Raw genomic sequence first — 17,812 nt, 5'->3', positions numbered from 1 at the left:
TGCACAAGAGCAGGAGAACTTTATTTTAGCTGGGTACACAAGTGACACAGTTCATAAATCACTCAGCTGCAAATGCCCCGCTGTTCTAAAAACTACATGATTGGTGTATGATTTGTCACCCTATTGTGCGCGCATACAATAGGGTGACTAATCATATTCCATCTGGGCAGTTACACTAATTTTTTCTCAAATTCTACCCTCATTTACTTGGCAGAAATACCCCTCTGGTATGAAAAGTGCCTGATTTGTCACCCTATTGTATGCGCGTACAATAGGGTGACAAATCACAAACTTTTCAGACCAGAGGGGAATTTTTGCCAAGCAAATCAGGGTGACACGGTTTGGAAACAATTCAGCTGGACATGTCCCTCTGGTCTGAAAAGTGTGTGATTTGTCACCCTAGTTCAATAGAGTGACAAATCACATACAAGTCACACACTTTCCTGACCAGAGGGACATGTCCAGATGAATTTTTTCCAAACTGCGTCACCCTCATTTAATTGGCAAAAATTCACATCTGGTCTTAAAAGTGTGTGATTTGTCACCCTATTGTACGCGCTTTCAATAGGGTAACAAATCAGAAACTTTTCATACCAGAGGGGGATTTCTGCCAAGTAAATGAGGGTAAAATTTAAGAAATATTTAGCTGTAACTGCCCTGATGGACTAGGATTTGTCATCCTATTTTCCATGCATACAATAGGGTGAAAAATCACAAACCAATCACATTCTGTTGAGGCCACAGCAATGGGTAAAGGAGGATGAAATTGTTCCAACACCATTCAGATTGGTGTCACCCTTGGTTACAAACAATGTTTAAGTGGTTCTTGACACTTTAGTTAAACTTTGGTTACAGACAATTTGTGTTATGTAGTCCAGTTTAGTTACTACTGAGTTACAGGAGAGTTCCAGCTGAGTTATGGATACCTCATATATACTTGAATATCATTTCATCTTTGATTACACATATGATGTAGTAGAAATCGCACTGAGTTATGAAAAAAAAATCAAGCTAAGGCACTCCCCAGCCCCCCAAGCATCCCTGGTGTTACTTTAGGCCCTGTTTGTCTGCCGCGTTATATGACATAAATGGTTGAATTTATGACGCACAACCCCCGGGGGTTTCAAAGTTTTGGTGAAAAAGGGGAGCAAACTTTGGGTTGCGCGTCATAAATTCAACCATTTATGACATATAACGCGGCAGCCAAACAGGGCCATTACTTTTGTAATATGTTACTATTATTATTATGGCTCGCCAGTCTTCTTTACCTTCTGTAGAGTTTATGTGCTTATACTACGCCAAGTTCAGAGTTCCCTTGACTACCCGGGATTATATTTTGTAGAAGAGGTTCTGCTCTGGTCATCTCATACCAGAGTGCACTTTACTTCTTCCACACCGCAGATCTTGGTATAGAAGAAAAAAGTCCAGATTTTTGCAGGGAAATCAAGCTTTTGGGCTCTAGAACACTTCTGGGAGGCTCACAGATCTTGACGGGAAGTCATCCAATGAATTTGTTGAGTGTGAACCTACTGGAGTGAGATTTCCAATAAATCAAAGGACAAGTGTTGGCAGCATGTTGAAAGGAAGGGAAGAAGAGATGAATCAAGCGCTGATGGAGGTTGGTGGATTGGCAAGAAGAAGGGAGTATTGGATCAAGCGCTAGAAACCAACTGATGGTTTCAATAATAGGAAGAAGGAAGATGTCAACAAGTGATGATGTTGAATGTGGAGGAAAAGCAGCTAGTAATGATGATGTAATAGTGGAAAATAAAAGAGAATTTTGGTTCCCCAAAGGGAAACTTGGAAGGTTGTCAAAGAAGGGAGCTTACATGTTTTACAGGAAGGGTTCAAGCAGAGATTTTAGCAATGGGGACTTGAGAGGACCAAGCAAAGAAATGATATCATTGTGAAGCAAACCATTAAAACTGTGACAGGACAGCTAGCAGTCATAGAGCATTACAAGAAAAAACCACACAACTGACAGTGGTTCACATGCAAGATACTTCTGTTTAGCCTTTGTTCTAGCTCCACCCAAGCACTCAACAGTCTTATGTTGCACAGTGGAGGACTTCCTGTTGATCTGGAAAGTCAAATCTGAGCCAACAGACATCAGATTTTGCAGGGAAATCTAGGTCCCCAAAGATCCTCAAAGTGATGCATGTTGAAGCTATGACTGGAGTGGGGATGATTTTGAGACCAGGAATTCGGAAGAAGAAAAAACTGTCACAATTGACAGAGAGAAGTATGGCTTGTGAGAGGGAGTCTCACCGGATGTGGTTCTGGGATGGGTGTAGCAGAAAAAAATGGAGGAGAACCAATGGTTGTTTTGCATGGCAATGCTATAATATAAATAGTCTATCTACATGTGGCAAGCTTGTGGTTTTTTGAGAAGATGAATAAAAAAACAATAATAGAATACTACACTTGAATCACAACTTGAAATACATAACACTGCTACTCAAGTTTCAATGACTACATGGTGTGAGTTAAGAGTACTAGTGAGATTTCTAGTGATGAAAGAATAAGGTTAATAATCAAATGATTGTTATTCTAGACAACTGATGAGAGGTATAAGTAAGAAGAGAGACATAATTTCAACAACACAGAGTTCCAAAACACAGATTTCACTGCAAAATCTGAAATTCCAGATTTACTCAAAGTTGGTGGGAAGGCCTCCAGTCACTGTGCATCATGCGCAATGACTGTGAATTGCATCTTGGTCAACACAAAGCCTTGACAAAGGCTTGAGTAGCATCACAACCTTTCCCAGCGCTCTTGCATGTCAAGTGCTTGCAGTTGTGCAACCTTTTCTTGCAGTGGAGGCCAGATGTCTCAGATATCAACATATTGACCTTTACCCGCAAGGGGCTGTGGGAAACCTGGCAAGCCCCTCTGATTTACAGGGCAAACTTACCCCGGCCTTGGTCAACACTTTGCTGTTTTCATCCCCATTTGAAGGGGTCAGTAATTCAAGGTTAAAGAGATAAATAGATGATTAGATGCACAATATGTAGGGCTAGCCTTTGAAAAATAAAAATAAAACCATCATTCAGTTGTTTCTTACAAGGTGTAGAATGCAACAGCCACTGTTTTTGGGTGAAAATCCCCAGGGGATCCAGGCCTGTGGGGGCAAGCCTCTCTGTGAGACAGAGACCCTGCGGGGCTGCCCTTCGGGCTCGAGAGGCTTGTGTGTTAGGCTCGGGTAGACCTGTCAAACAGCCATAAACACCTGATAGGGCTGTACATATTTTGGATTAGCAAAGTTTGCACCTTCAAACCGAAGTCATCAGCTGAGCTGGGTTGAATGCAAAATATCAAGGCCATGAAAAGCCCTCTCGCAGGCGGGCAAAATGACGTGTGATGTCCTTATCAGCCCATTTACAGTTCAACGTCATCCGAACTCCGAAGAGTAACTTGAATGTAACTTCATGACCAGTTCGACGAGCCTCTTCATTGAAGTCTTCAAGTTTCAGACCTTCAACCCAGAACTGAGAGGAATCTAAAGCCCAGCTGAATATGAATTATGTATCTTGGCATGTCCCCCTATAGATGAAGGCCACTCGTTTTGAACATGATGGTGTCACCGATCCCCTCCTTTCCGTTGGTCGCTTGAGACTACTCAGCACAGCCAAGCCACCCGAGGCACTCAAGGGTTTAAGTATGCCGGTACATTAATCGTAAGGATACATAATTATACGCACATGAAACTTCGAAAGTGCGGGGTGGACTACTTGAATGTACAATTGTATCATGACTTCTAGACCTGGGTAGACCTGGGTAAAGTGGAGAATGTGATCACGAGGCTGATAAGGCAGGCTTTGGCGAAAGTTGTCGAAGTGGCAACGGTGCATCGATGTCGCGAGGTTACAGAGGGTTACATAACTGCCGAATGCCGATAGTCAATCTCACGGCACCCAGACATCTGGAAGGTTTGAAACCGATGAATGGAGTAAACTTTGACCGCAAAATCCTTTTTCCTCACATCTCCAAGCTCGTGCCTAGCTGCTTGCTTTGCACCATGAACATGCACAACTTCACAATCGTCTTTCTGCTCGACGGACAGTTCTCGACAACGCCTTCGTTGTGCATGTACCGGTACATTGTATGTATGTACCGTATCTTGCAGCTTTCGATCAACTCCTGAATCCATCCAACTCGGCTCGTTGTGTCAGCCTTCGATCCAACGCCATGCAATCTTATCTTTCAAGATTGCGAAATTCCCACGGTTCTAACGTTCTTCTCAGAGACTCAGCATGCCTCCCCGCTTTTAATGATTAAATCATCTCCCGGTGTACTTTTATCTACCCTCGCTCCACTTGCCCTTACCCCCACTTTGCGAGCCCCTTTAGCCTGTTGATGCACTTTGTAATCCTCTCGTCCCCATATTTCTCCATTCCCCTCTCTCGCCCTGGACAGCCTACTCAGTAGAATTTATGATTACTCACTTGTCGGTTAATTTCTCTACTATTGCTGGCTTCAGCTCGGCCTTATATTCTCTCCTGCCAATCGCCGACTAGTCACAGGCAAATTTCTTCAGTTCCGGTCTCCTGTTCACTCTTCTTCTCCCATGCAATACCATCGCTTTCATCATATCAGTCCGTCTCACCTTCCTAAGTCTATCCCGGTATCTATCCTCGTGCCATAATCTCCCTATCCGGTTTCTGCCCGGGAACAACTGAAAAATAACCTTTCTTGACTGCCCAGGATTCCTCCCCAATCCAAAACACAACTTATCCCCATCCAAATATATGCCCAGCAGCCTCCGAAATCTGTACAAGTCAGTTTATCCAGATTGAACAATGTACCGATTCATAAAGCGCATAGGCAGTGGGGCCTTTGGTGAGTTCTTATTTGCTAGGCGCTTCCGAAGTGTCAGGCAAACCCGACACTTGAATATATCATGAAAAATTAACCCCGGCACTTGAATTTATTTCATCATCTGTTTAGGTGAAATTTACTTAGGCATCGACCTCAAGACGAATCAAGAAGTGGCTATCAAAGTGGAATCCATAGAGGCAAAAGAGCCTCAATTAAGGAATGAAGCGAGGATTTACTCGATCATGAAGGGAGCGATTGGGTTCTCGTAAGTAAATCTTTCTTCACAATGACTGTTCAATAAATTTCCCAAATGTGCGGGAATCTTTTTTGATATATCTCCTCCTCTGCTATCATTAATAGCTCCCTGAGATGGATAGGAATAGGAAGTCGTTATACAGCAATGGTCATGGATTTGTTGGGATGCAGCTTGGATCGATATCTGACTGCCAGGGGCAAATTCAGCTTAAAGACTGTCTTGATGCTAGCCGATCAGATGGTATGTCCATCAAATCTATATCAGACAACGCAGGCGAAAGGGAATGTTTTCTTCTATGAAGCTTGACTTGGACTTGACGAAAAATTCATTTCTCTATGAAACTCGTCGCAAAGATTGTTCGTTTGCAGCAGCTCCACAGCGCAGGATTCGTACACCGAGATATCAAGCCAGGAAATTTTGTGATGGGACGCGGATCTGGCTCAAATGTCGTTCATCTGATTGACTTCGGACTCTCTTGCCGTTACCGATGTGAAGACTATCAACACATACCATACAAAGAAGGCCAACCGCTGGTGGGCACGGCGTGTTATTCCTCAATCTGCACTCACCTTGGTATTCAACAAACACGACGAGACGATCTTGAGGCGCTATGCTACATGTTGATCTCTTTTCTTACGGGAAACCTTCCGTGGCTTGGGATCCGCGCCGAAACAAAGTTAGAAAAACACCAGATCATGGCAGAACAAAAGATCCGAACTCCGATGGAAAAACTTTGCAAAGGCTTGCCCGAAGAATTCAGCTATTTCCTGGCCTATGCTCGCGCGCTCAGGTACAAAGACAGACCAGATTATGAACATATAAGGAGGATGTTTAAGAGCCTTTTTCTTAGGAAAGGCTATCGTATGGATTTTGTTTTCGATTGGTCTTAGTGGAAGAGTAATGATAAGTCTTGGGTATCTTGCTTGTTCAGTGGTTCTTTTCTTTCAGTCGACCTTCAAGATTATCGTTGCATCCGGTATCGTCATTTCAATTTTCTTTTTTTCTTTTTAGTTTAATCATTCACCTGTATAACATAGCCCTGGTAAAATATCAGCCGCAGAGACGCTCTTAAAGACATGCTTCAATGACATTGAACAAAAACTTCAATACCCGCTCGTTCCACTTTCAAGAAAGGCTTAGATTTGAAATGAACTCTACGCTTGCGCTAAATCCAAATTTGCAAAAGCGACATGACCAGAAAAACGTCGGACTGGCAAAACACTTCTGGGTGGACGACGTCTTTTTTCACCTCCAAACAAGGCTAGCGTGGATTTTGAATGTGATCAAGATATTTTGGAGTGCACACTTCATGCACTCAAATTGGAGTGCCACCTATTCCACTCCAAAAATGGAGTGACTCAAATGCTGGAGTGCACACGTCATGCACTCCAACAAGGGTGGAGTGCGCACTATTTCACTCCAAAAATTTAGTGCATTACTGTGAGCTCAAGTATTTTTGGAGTGTAACAACTGTGCCTTCAATGTTTTCTGGACTGTACTCCCCTCAATGGCTAGTCTTGACCCACCATTGAGAGTGAAGTGTTACACTCAATGGCCAGAACAGACTAGCCATTGAGACAAGCGGAGTACATTAAGCTCTTGATTACCAGGTAACCAGTCTGTTCCAGTTATCATCTTAAGAAAATCATTTTATCAAGGGCTAATAATCAGCAACAATTTACCACACTCTTGATGGCTGGAACAGACTGGCCTAAGACCGGCTATTGACGGGATTAAACTACAAATAGTTCAGGAAGTGTACACTGAAAAAGTATGAGAGTGCACCATAATTCATTCAATTTATGGAGTGGAAGAATGTGCAATCCATATGCTTTGGAGGGCATGAAGTGCGCACTTTTACTCCATTTTTGGTGTATTTCTGGATTACACACAAATGCACTCAGTTTTTGCAGTGCATCAAGTCTGAGCCATCTTATGTGATCAGTTGCCTTGGGCCAACCCTACCACAGGTTTGTAACCAATAAAATCTCTTTCATGGTGAATGAAGTGTGTACTAATCTTGAAATTGAAAGGAGGGGGGACCCCTTGTCCCAAAGGAACTCTCTGTGGGAAATTCTTGTGAATTATATCATGATGTTTGCCTGAGATTAAAGAATGTGGCTGTGCACCCTTTGGCGGGTACTGCCCGCACCCGCCCATGAGTGCCAGGTAAAGGTATGGGTGCCTGTTTTTTGGGCTAATCAGGTGAGGCACCCTGGTACCCATCCAGGTACCGCCCCATTCCACCCGGTGTAAGACTCAAAAGGTGTCGTGAGACCCTTTTGCTGAATGGCAAAAGGTATGGATGAGGTGCAAAACTCTGCCTTTCTGGATATCAGAAAACAAGACCACCAAGCTAAGCTTGGCAGTTTTATTCAGTGATAAGGATATGTTCAAAGATGAAGAGTATAGTTGGATTGTTTGGTGAAGAGTTCTGAGTGTCTAAGGGGCAAATGAGATGTCTAAATGGGCAGAAAATACTGATGACTTGGACGGGGCTTGAAACCAGGTCCTTGAGCAGAGGGTATATAAAGTGAAAAGGAGAAGGTCAAGGTTTGGAAGCTATGATTCCACCAGGATTGGAACCCAGTACTGAGAGGCTTGTGAAAGGTTTGTGAAACCAACTATGAGTGTGAATTGCAAGTAACCGTGATATGTACGTGTAATAAATAACTGTGGCAGCTGAGTAGATGGATGTGGGAGCCAGATGGCATCAGGATCTGAGGGGGAATGTCCCCTCATGGGATGAGAGAGGAAACAACTGGCAGGCAGAGGCCTCCTTATATAGTAAACTAAGAGGGGGTCTAACTTCTAGGGGGTTACATGAGTATCATACATATGCAATGTGAAAACAGCGGCCAACTTGTGGGTAAGTATAATAAAAGGAAGAAAATGAAAGAAACAAATTAATTCAATATGAAATATTCAGTATCCTAGAGCTGAGTTGTGTGTGAAACTGTGTGTGAACTCCTATGTGAAATGTCCTGGAATGGTGTGTGAAAGGTGTTATTTGTGTATCTTCTGATCCGGTAGATATATGAGGGTGGTTTCAGTGGGTGAATAAGGGTTATTTTGGCTGTAGATTCCATTTCTGATGTCTATTTGTTGGTATCTTGAGGCGTTTAGAGGGTCCAAATAAAAGTTTGAATTTTTCACCTGCAAACACAGGAATAACAACTACACCAGATGAGGCAGGGTTTGGGTTGGGGCTCCTGCCACAGCTCCCAAGTACTGCCTCTGCCAGGTTGATATCCGCTGGCCACCTGGATGTACTGGAGGACTTCCCGTTGATCTTGAAACAATCACCATTCTCTGTTGAGATATAGTGGCAGGCACACAGCAAGCATACCCAATTTGGGGTTATCTTGAGACTCATCAGACTGTAGCTGCAGAATTTTGCAATTTTCATGGACAAATGCTGACCAAAATTAACCTCTCATCAATTCTGATCACATTGGTACCAATATCATGAAATCAATTTTTGCCCCTGCTGTCACCAGGGGGGAATGTGTTGGACTCTCTAGGGAGTGCCAAGCCGTAATTTTGTATGCAATGGGGTCTGATGTGAGTCAAATGTCAACTTCAACTCTTTTTCACTTGCTTCCAAATACAAGGGTAACTGTAGGTCAAGTTGTTTTGGAATGATTGTGAGGGGGAATAATTTTCATTGCAGATCTTTTCAGTCAAAAAACCCATAACAGCATACCATGCAACATAATTTTGAAATGTTGCAACTTTGGAGGATCAGCCAACTGGCTGATGAATCCTTGCAGCATATTTCTTCCATGCGGATTCCCCATATTAAACTGGAAAGAAAGTGGTTTGCCATCAACTTTCTATTCTTCAAGTATCAATCAGTGTCAGAGCAATGAAAACCTGTGTAACATGCAATTTTCCTCCCATAAATATGAAATATGAAAATACTGGAGTCAATTTTACCTACCATTTTTTACAAGGGATGAACCAGAAAACAATGTTGAATTGTGAATTTTGAAGAGTTGTCAATTTGGGAATATACACCTTGCCTAATACATGACTACACACTGTACAATTTTTGTAAATTGAAATACAATTGACTGAAAAATGCATGTTCTAGAGGCCTAAATAAAGCTTCTCAAGGGAAACACAGTAGATTGTTGGATATTCACAAGTGCATCAATATTCCCTTGCTCCTGGAGCTAGCTGGAGAAATAATTCGAAATCTGGTCTGAGAAATCCAAGGTGAGTGGTGAATTATTGAATGCCCACACAAATACCAATGTTGGTAACAAATTTTTTCTTGTAAATTTATCATCTTTAGATGTTATACCCAGCCATTTTACGTGAATCTCCTCCTATCTACCTTTGTTTTGATTTGCATGGTTCAAAAAAATGTCTCTGATTGCTCTCATCACATGGTACTTGTGTAGCACCACCTTTTAGTTAATACTTCTACACTGCAGACCTGCTTCATCCAGAACACTCAAAATAAGTGGCCTTCAGAAAGCAGGATTTGCCCAAATATGTGAGGAAAGTAAGTAAAAAAACTGGTGTCTGGTGGTTTGAAGGTTGGTACAAGTGAACTATGGGCACGGGGGTAAACTTGGATTGGCTCAGAATCCCCCTTTCTTACCGGGGAGGGGATTTTTATTTTGTAATTTCCACCCTCATGTTTGGGCAAATATCAGGGTGGACATTGGCCAGAAGTTTACCCATGTAACCAAAATTGATGACCAGTGTGTGTTTTTCATTGCTCTGGGAAAGTCCCAGCTCAATGTCCACCACATTCTGGCCATACAACTGGGCTTTTCCGAGCTTGGTGAACAGTATTTACTGCCTGCCAAGCTCAGAAAGGCCTGCGCAATGTGCAGCATGTGCTGGTCATTGGGTTGTTGCTTCCCTGACTCGGGGAACCCTGTAATTTGTCCACCACAACGTTCGGCCAAACATTTTGGTGGACAAGTGCAGTGGACATCAACCCGCTGCCTCCCTGAGCTCAAATCCAATGACCAGCACCTACTGGCCATCACATGGGTGAATTCCGAGCCCGATGACCAACAGATACTGGTCATCAAGCCAGCCTTCCCAAGCTTGTTAGGCAATATATACTGTCCACCCAGCTCACAAAAGCGCAGCTGGATGGTGAGCATTCCCTGGCAGTTGAGCCAGAAATTCCCCAGCATGATGTATAGTACTTGATGTTTCATTACTCTGGGAAAGGCCCTCATAAATGAACAACATGTACTATTCATTAAGCTGAACTTTTAGCAGCACATCTGTGATCAAGTGGAGGATGTCTTCACTCAATGACCGGTATAAAACAGTAATTGAGAAAAGAATCCCTCCTATGAATGGAAATACAAACTGGTCATTGAGTGGAGGATATCCCCACTCATTGGCAGGTATACATGGTCAAAAATTGTAGGATTTCTATACTCCATGGCTCATACAGAGGATCATGGAGTGGAGTATTTCTCCAGTTGATTTCTTTACAAACCAGTAATGGAGTGGAGGTATTCTCCACTTTATGGCCATAAAAAATGGTAATCAAGTGGAGGGTTTCTCCACTTGATGGCTAGTACACACTGGTCATTGGAGACCACTTTTGTGTACCAGACTATGAGTGGAGAAAACCATTAGTTGAGTTTAACTCACCATAGAAAACAAGATGGGATAAAGATCAGACCAGCATGAGTTGAGTATGAACATATGAACAACTCTCAACTCATATCTGGCAGACTTCTAGAAAGAAATTACAGTCTGGCACTCTCTAGAGAGTGCAACACATTCCTCCCTGGTGTGTGATCTAGTGGCAGAAGCACCAAAAACTACCCAATTAGGTTATATTTTGAGATTGATCAGACTATAGCAGCTTCTTGTTGTGATTTTCATTCATGAAAACTATATCAAATTCATCATTGTAAAATGCTGATCATTCTTAACGCAGTCAGGCGGGTCTGCCAGGCACCCAGGTAACCGCTGTTGCGGTCACCAAGGGGGTTGATTCCTCTTGACGACCAATACAGATCCTGGTCATCAAGGGGAATCAGCCCTCTTGATGACCGGGATAGATCCTGGTCATCAGGAGGAATCAACCCTCTCAATGACCGGTAAGAACCCCATTCATTGAGAGGAAACAACCCTCTTGATGACTGGGACAGATCCTGGTCATTGGGAGGAATCAACACTCCCAAGGAAAAGTCTGTAACTATCATTGAGAGGGGATTTTGGATAAAAAAAGCACAAGTACCTGTGGTACCCACAAAAAGTACTGTGGGTGTCTGAATATCACAAAACCACTGTGGGTACCCAGAAATATGGTGGGTACCCGTGTCCACTTGGCAATCTCCAATTTTCAGCAGAAGCAGGTATTGGTTCTTAACATTCACAGTGTTGAGCTTCCAGTGATGAAAGCAAGGTTGGAGGTTTCCATCCTTCTTTCCTGTGAATGAGACTGGTGCTGCCCACAGGGGTGTGGCTTTCTGATTGTTCCACTGGCTAGCCCTTCTTCAATCTATTTGTCCAGTGCTTGATTCTCCGCTGGGGACAGTGGGATAATCTGGCTTGCTTGGGGTGTGGCTCCTGGCACTAGATCAACCCAGAAGTCATACATGCTCTGCAGCTGCAATTTCATAGCCCTTGTCTTCCGGAACATGTCAATGTGTTGATGGTAGCACCACAGGACCAGTTCTTTGGTGGTCCAGCTCAATACCGTGGCTTTTCTGTAAGGGTTGAGTGGACCCTCACTGGAGACAAGTCAACAGGTAAAACGGGCAAGAGGGAAAAGGCCAGAGCCTGAGAAATGTTTCTGGTTCTGGAAGGTGGCTGAATTGCAAAGGGGCTAGCTGGGAGAGAACTCTCGTAAGTACAAATATGATGAAGAGAGGGGGGAGCAAGAAGAAAGGAAAGGGACTTGCCTAGCCGGGAGAGAACAGATTCTCTGTTGGTGGTCCGGCTCAATACCGTGGCTTTTCTGTAAGGGTTGAGTGGACCCTCACTGGAGACAAGTCAACAGGTAAAACAGGCAAGAGGGAAAAGGCCAGAGCCTGAGAAATGTTTCTAGTTCTGGACGGTGGCTGAATTGCAAAGGGGCTAGCTGGGAGAGAACTCTTGTAAGTACAAATATGATGAAGAGAGGGGGGAGCAAGAAGAAAGGAAAGGGACTTGCCTAGCCGGGAGAGAACAGATTCTCTGCCAGACTAGGGAATTCAGAGGATGTGTCTACATATGTATTTGTCAGCACAGGGGTCACGTAATCTGTGACCCTTTGTGTGAAGCCCCAAATTCCAATTGGAGGGGGGCTTCACAGTCTCCCCTCCTATATGATGGAGGGAGCTATGATAAGGTGACACAGAGAGACAGGGAAACATAGAGGAGACAGGAACAGGAATAGTGGGAAGGGGTGTTCAGGAAGGAGATGCGGGTGAGGAAAAGACTTAGAGCATTTCCACCGCGGGCCCTAAATCGGGGCCCTAGTTGGAATTTTCATGAATTTACCGCCTCAACCCAACCCACCGTGGGCGCTATTTGGGTCAAAAATTTACGGCCGTCCCTAAATATCGACATCAAGTCCCTACATGTAGGGACTCTGAGGGACTCACTAGGGACTCATCCATCCCCACCTCAACTCCCTTTCACACAACAAGCATCTTGTGAAACTTCAAAATCCCATCCATCACAACCCCAAACATCATCCCTTCATATCCACCAAAACATCCGGCAATGAATATAGACCACAACATGGTTCTTGACCCAGCTCTACAAGACCTCATGCCAAGCACCAAACAAGGTAAGCTCTTTGCGTTGTTTGCGTTGTTGGCCATGGTTTTTTAATTTTTCTCACTGGCTTCTCTCATTTTCAGATGAAATAGAAACTTTATCTCTGGCTCCTCAGAAAGGATCACAAAAAAGAAACTTCTCTAGTTCAAATGGTCAGTAGAAGACCTTGATCCATTGTTTGGACTCTGGAGGCTTTGGCTTATTAAAGATTTGTTACAGATACTTCTAACGCTGGTTCAACCCCAAAGAATGCTAAAAAGAAGGCTGCGACGGCAAAACCAAAACCCAAAAATGTTGTCAAGAAAAAAAATCAGCACGATCCAAAAGAAAATCCAAAAGAGATAGAGAACAAGGAGGAACAGCAACTTTTGGATAAACAAAAACAAGGCGAAGGCACCGATAGTAGTGAGTCTGAGTCAGATGACATCAATGAATCCGGAAAGAAACGTGCTCCAAACTATCAGGAACACGAGGATCTCCAGCTTTGTACGTCATGGCTTGAAACTACCAAAGACGGGAGGAAAGGAACCAATCAATTAGCCACCGCCTTTTGGGACACTGTCACTAATCACTATTGATCAAAGATTCCTGAACCTTTCTGACCGTTGAAAAGCATTAAAAGCCATTGGAGTCTCATACAGCACGCGGTCAGTAAGTTTAATGGTGGTGTTAACCAAATCAACCACCAAAATCCAAGCGGAACAACTGCAACCAATTGGATTAGCATGGCTCTTACTCTATACACAAAACTTTATGATTGTCAATTCCGATTCATGTCTTGCTACAACCTCCTCTCAAAAGCTCCAAAATGGCACGATTATAACGTGGCCCTGAACAAGAAAGCCAAACTTAAAAAAACAACCAATGTGAATCCATCAAGCCCCTTGTTGCCAGCCTCTTTACCTACCTCATCGGTGCAAACTTTGGATGCGTCTGTTGATGAGACACCACACGGGGAACCAACTTGTCCAGTCGGCCAAAAGAAGGCGAAGTTGGCTTATCAAGAGGAACAGCTCGATGCTTCCAATCACAATCACCTCAAGAAGATGGCCGGAGCTCACATTGAGATTGCTGATGTTGCAAAAAAGCAACAAATATTGTTTGAAAGTGCAATGTCCGCCCAAAACAACATCCTCGAACGCATTGCGGACGAGAAGATCATGGATAAGGACCTTACGGGGGCTGATGACAATGTCAAGAGGTACTACACAATCCAACGCAAGATAATATTAGCTAAGGCCAAAAAACAATTAGCGGCTCCGGCTCCGGCTCCAGCACCAGGCCCTGCACCAACCGCGGCTCCATCTCCATCTCAAACTCCTGCACCAGGGCCTAACCAATAGTTGTTTTTGATTGTATCTGTCTTATGAATTGTGTTTCTTTTTTCTCACTCAATTGGTTTGTGTCTGTCACCCAAAAATGTCAATTTCCAATTTACTCTGCTCTCAGAATCTGGTGATGACTCAAAATTGGTGCTTGCTTGGCTGTTTCATTTCAACTTCTTATTTCCCAAAAACAGAAAAAGAACTTTGTTGATGACTGAAATGTGTGCGGCTGACTCAGTTGTTTCATATACTATTAAAATAAAACAAGTCAAATTTTAATTTCAAACTATTCTATATCCTCTAAAAGGGTTTCTTTTCCCTTGCGAGCCCACAAATGAGCAATCAGATCATTTCGGAGAGCAAAATGCAATTCAGCATCCCTTAAGCGTTGCATGTTTTGGATAAAAGTGGAGAAATCGGCTCGACGCTCTGAATCGGGATTGATGGGATCATCCGCTGTGTGTTGTCCTCTGGCAAAGTTTGGGTCAAAGATGTTGTCGATGTTTAGATTTCTCTCATCCTCCACAATCATATTGTGGAGGATTATACAGGTCTTCATAATTAGATGGAGCTTTGTGACACTCCACGTCATTGCTGGCCGAGCTACTATAGCAAATCGTGCCTGAAGTGCCCCAAACGCCCGCTCCACATCCTTTTGCGCAGCCTCCTGCATCTTTGCAAAATGCTACAGGCAATTGGTTGTTGACTTGTCAGCCTTGTGTATAAAACACAATGATGATTTAAACAGCTGCGTACCTTTCGTTCTAGCCCTTGTGGCTGCAAAATAGTCTTGACGAGTGTTGAATAGTCCGGATATATTCCATCGGCAAGGTAATATCCTTGGTGATAAGTGGTTCCATTGACTTTATATTTGCAACGAGGGGTGACACCGTTCATCAAGTCGGTAAAAACAGGAGACAAATCCAAGACGTTGATGTCGTTGTTGGACCCTGGCATACCGAAAAACGCATGCCAAATCCACAAATCATATGATGCGACAGCCTCCAAGACGATTGTCGGGACCTATAATGTCCAGGCGTAACATGAACACAGGGGACAAGGATGCAAAGAAGAGAAATGGACTGACTTTTTCTTTGCCTTGATACTGCCCATGCCACTCGGTGGGGCAGTGTTTCCATTCCCAGTGCATGCAGTCAATCGAGCCGAGCATGCCAGGAAAGCCACGTTCTTTCCCAATAGCCAACAATCTCTTGACATCGTCCTTGTTTGGAGCTCGAAGATACTCGGTGCTGTACAAGGCAATTACAGCTTCACAGAATCTGTAGAGGCTTTTTGAAGCTGTAGATTCTCCTATATGAATGTATTCGTCCGTTGCATCGGGCAACCCCCCGTACGCCAAGATTCGAAGGGATGCAGTCACCTTTTGGATGCCTCTCAAGCCCATATTCCCTAATGCATTGGCCCTGTGGCAAAATTAAACATTGTGCTGCTCGACATCGTTAACAATCTTCAAAAAGAGACTTCTTTGCATCCTAAAACGTCTGCAAAACTTGTAGTCGGAGTATCTGGGGGATTCGGAAAAGTAATTGTTATACAAGAGCTGGTAGCCTGCTTCAAATTCTTGCCGGATATTAGGTGCTCTTCCCTTTCTTGATCCGCCTTGTTTTGGTGGTATCTTTTCTCTTCTTTTTCTTTCTTGTCAGAGGATCTCTTGAGCTGCTGCCGCTCCACCTTGAAGAACAACCGCTATTTGTTGTGTTGACTGGAATGCATTCAAAATTATTGTGTGTTGATTGTTGATAACATTGCGGATAATCGCCAGACGGTCCATTATACTGTCGCAAGGAAATGGGGCCACAGAAGAGGTAGTTGTTGGCGGGCGAAAGGACCAGGGGGCAACGGGGATGTGCCTTTCATGAATTTTTAGAGGCTCATTTTAGAGGCTTGCGGTGTATGCCGCAGCAGTTTGGGGCGGTAGAGCTGGCTGCGCACTCCCAGGGATCAACTTTTAGCGACCCAAAAATACCGCCCGCGGTGGAAATGCTCTTAGGGATCTGAGCTGAGACAACACTAAATAGGGGGGTTCACAATAGGATAAAAATAAAACTTTCAAGCTAATTTTAAGGCCTTTGTGAACAACTTTTTAAAAAATAAAGATGTTGCTCTGATTCTCAGGGGATACCCAGTCCTGTACACCTTGCCAGATTTTTAAAAATTTGTTGATAAAGACCTTAAAATTGACTCTAAAATTTTACTTTTATCCTATTGTGAACCCCCCTAATACAAGACCCATCATCTAGTAGAAGCATGCATGGGATATAAGCACTCTAACACAACGTTGAGGGCTCCCGGCTGGATCCCTCAACGCACTTTTGGGGTGCAGAGGGGAAGGCATTCAAGATTGCCCTGATCTCAACGACGGGTCCTTTTGCCTAGGCCCGGAGTGTAATGCAGTCTCCCAACGTTGAGGAATGGATCCCTCGACGCGCTCCTGGAGCGGAGAGGGGTACGTGTCCACTCAACCTCGCTGGAGTGATTGTCCGACAAATGCGCAGGACCCTTGTTGGTCCAACAACGTCGCTGTGCCCGCCCCTCTCCGCCAGGATGCCGTTGTGACAACCAAAACCACACCAACCATCTCTTTCGTAGTAATTTCTGACCGCGTCGGAACGTTGTCCCCTGCGGAGGAAATCTACGTTCGGGGGACGCGGAGGCAGAGTGTCAACAGAGCGTTGACCTGCACCGGTGGTGTAGAGACATCAGGTCGGCCACCAACATTTTTTGGTGGCGTCGGGGAGGTCGACCGGACCGACGCAATTCTTTACGTCAACCTGGCGTCGACTGGAAACCGTGGTGTTGATCTGATAGGACAGAGCGCTCCGGCCGCGACGGACATTGGCTTGGAGGATAAGCCGGGATCGGGAAGGCCGCGGGAGGAGATCCTGTTGGGACCCCCACCTACGGAGGGCGAGCCGGGCGAACTGGGCGGGTCACATTCACTCCTTGAGGCAGGCTATGCGCTGAAGTTTGCTGATACCCAGCGTCGGGCAGCAGATTTGGAGGATCACAGAATCCCCTCGCTGGTTGCTCGACTTACAGCAGACCCTTCTCAGCACATCGGCGGGCAACGAGAGGAAACCTGCATAGCAGGAAGGCCAGATGTCTGGCAGAGCTATTCAAGAATCGGATGTTTCGCTCACGATGATTTTGGCCGTCGGGACCGGCAACTTTCGATGATCGAGCCCGGTCGGTAGACTAATGGCGGGTCTCCCGTCCTGGGAAGCGCCCCGGATCCGGCGGGCCCAGACAAGTTCGGCTTCCGTAATTTAGGCTCTGCGACATCTACAGGCCCAGCTCGCTTGATCTGGGGAGTATCAGCTCAAACTATCATCATGAAACCTTTCCGTCGTCTCCACTCCGTACGGCCTTCTGCCCTCTTCTGCCGCATCAGCTCCTCCGAAGGGCTGGCTGGATGGGTCCAAGAAACGGGCGGGATGGACGTGTTGGTGAGTGCAGTCGCAAGATCTGTATGGGCCTGCAACGATTGAGCTTGGATCTTAAAGAGGGGATGTCGAGCATCCACTTTCTCCTTCACCCACAGTCCTTTTCTTATCCTCAGTCGCCAGGCCATCGCCGTTTTGATCACAAAACATCAGCACTTATTTACCTTCCTTACTGCACAAAGCAAACGCGC

At 44.6% G+C, this 17,812-nt stretch overlaps 2 protein-coding genes across 2 annotated transcripts; one reads left to right on the top strand and one right to left on the bottom strand.

Moving 5' to 3' along the window:
- Nucleotides 1-4,799: 4,799 nt before the first annotated feature.
- Nucleotides 4,800-5,964, top strand: PtA15_3A329 (uncharacterized protein; the record flags this gene model as incomplete). The annotated part of the gene is made up of 4 exons (XM_053167286.1): nt 4,800-4,839; nt 4,948-5,083; nt 5,179-5,314; nt 5,428-5,964. The coding sequence occupies 4 exons, from the start codon at nt 4,800-4,802 to the stop codon at nt 5,962-5,964; spliced, it is 849 nt and encodes a 282-aa protein (XP_053018518.1).
- An 11,350-nt stretch (nt 5,965-17,314) lies between these two features.
- Nucleotides 17,315-17,749, bottom strand: PtA15_3A328 (uncharacterized protein; the record flags this gene model as incomplete). The annotated part of the gene is made up of 2 exons (XM_053167285.1): nt 17,315-17,460; nt 17,542-17,749. 2 exons carry the CDS (start codon nt 17,747-17,749, stop codon nt 17,315-17,317), a joined length of 354 nt encoding a protein of 117 aa, XP_053018517.1.
- Between the last annotated feature and the right edge of the window lie 63 nt (nt 17,750-17,812).

Source organism: Puccinia triticina, chromosome 3A (assembly GCF_026914185.1).
Source record: "Puccinia triticina chromosome 3A, complete sequence".
In the NCBI taxonomy this organism is placed as follows: domain Eukaryota; kingdom Fungi; phylum Basidiomycota; class Pucciniomycetes; order Pucciniales; family Pucciniaceae; genus Puccinia; species Puccinia triticina.
The sequence above is the reverse complement of the archived record's forward strand: the minus strand, read 5'-3'. Positions and strand labels throughout refer to the sequence as shown.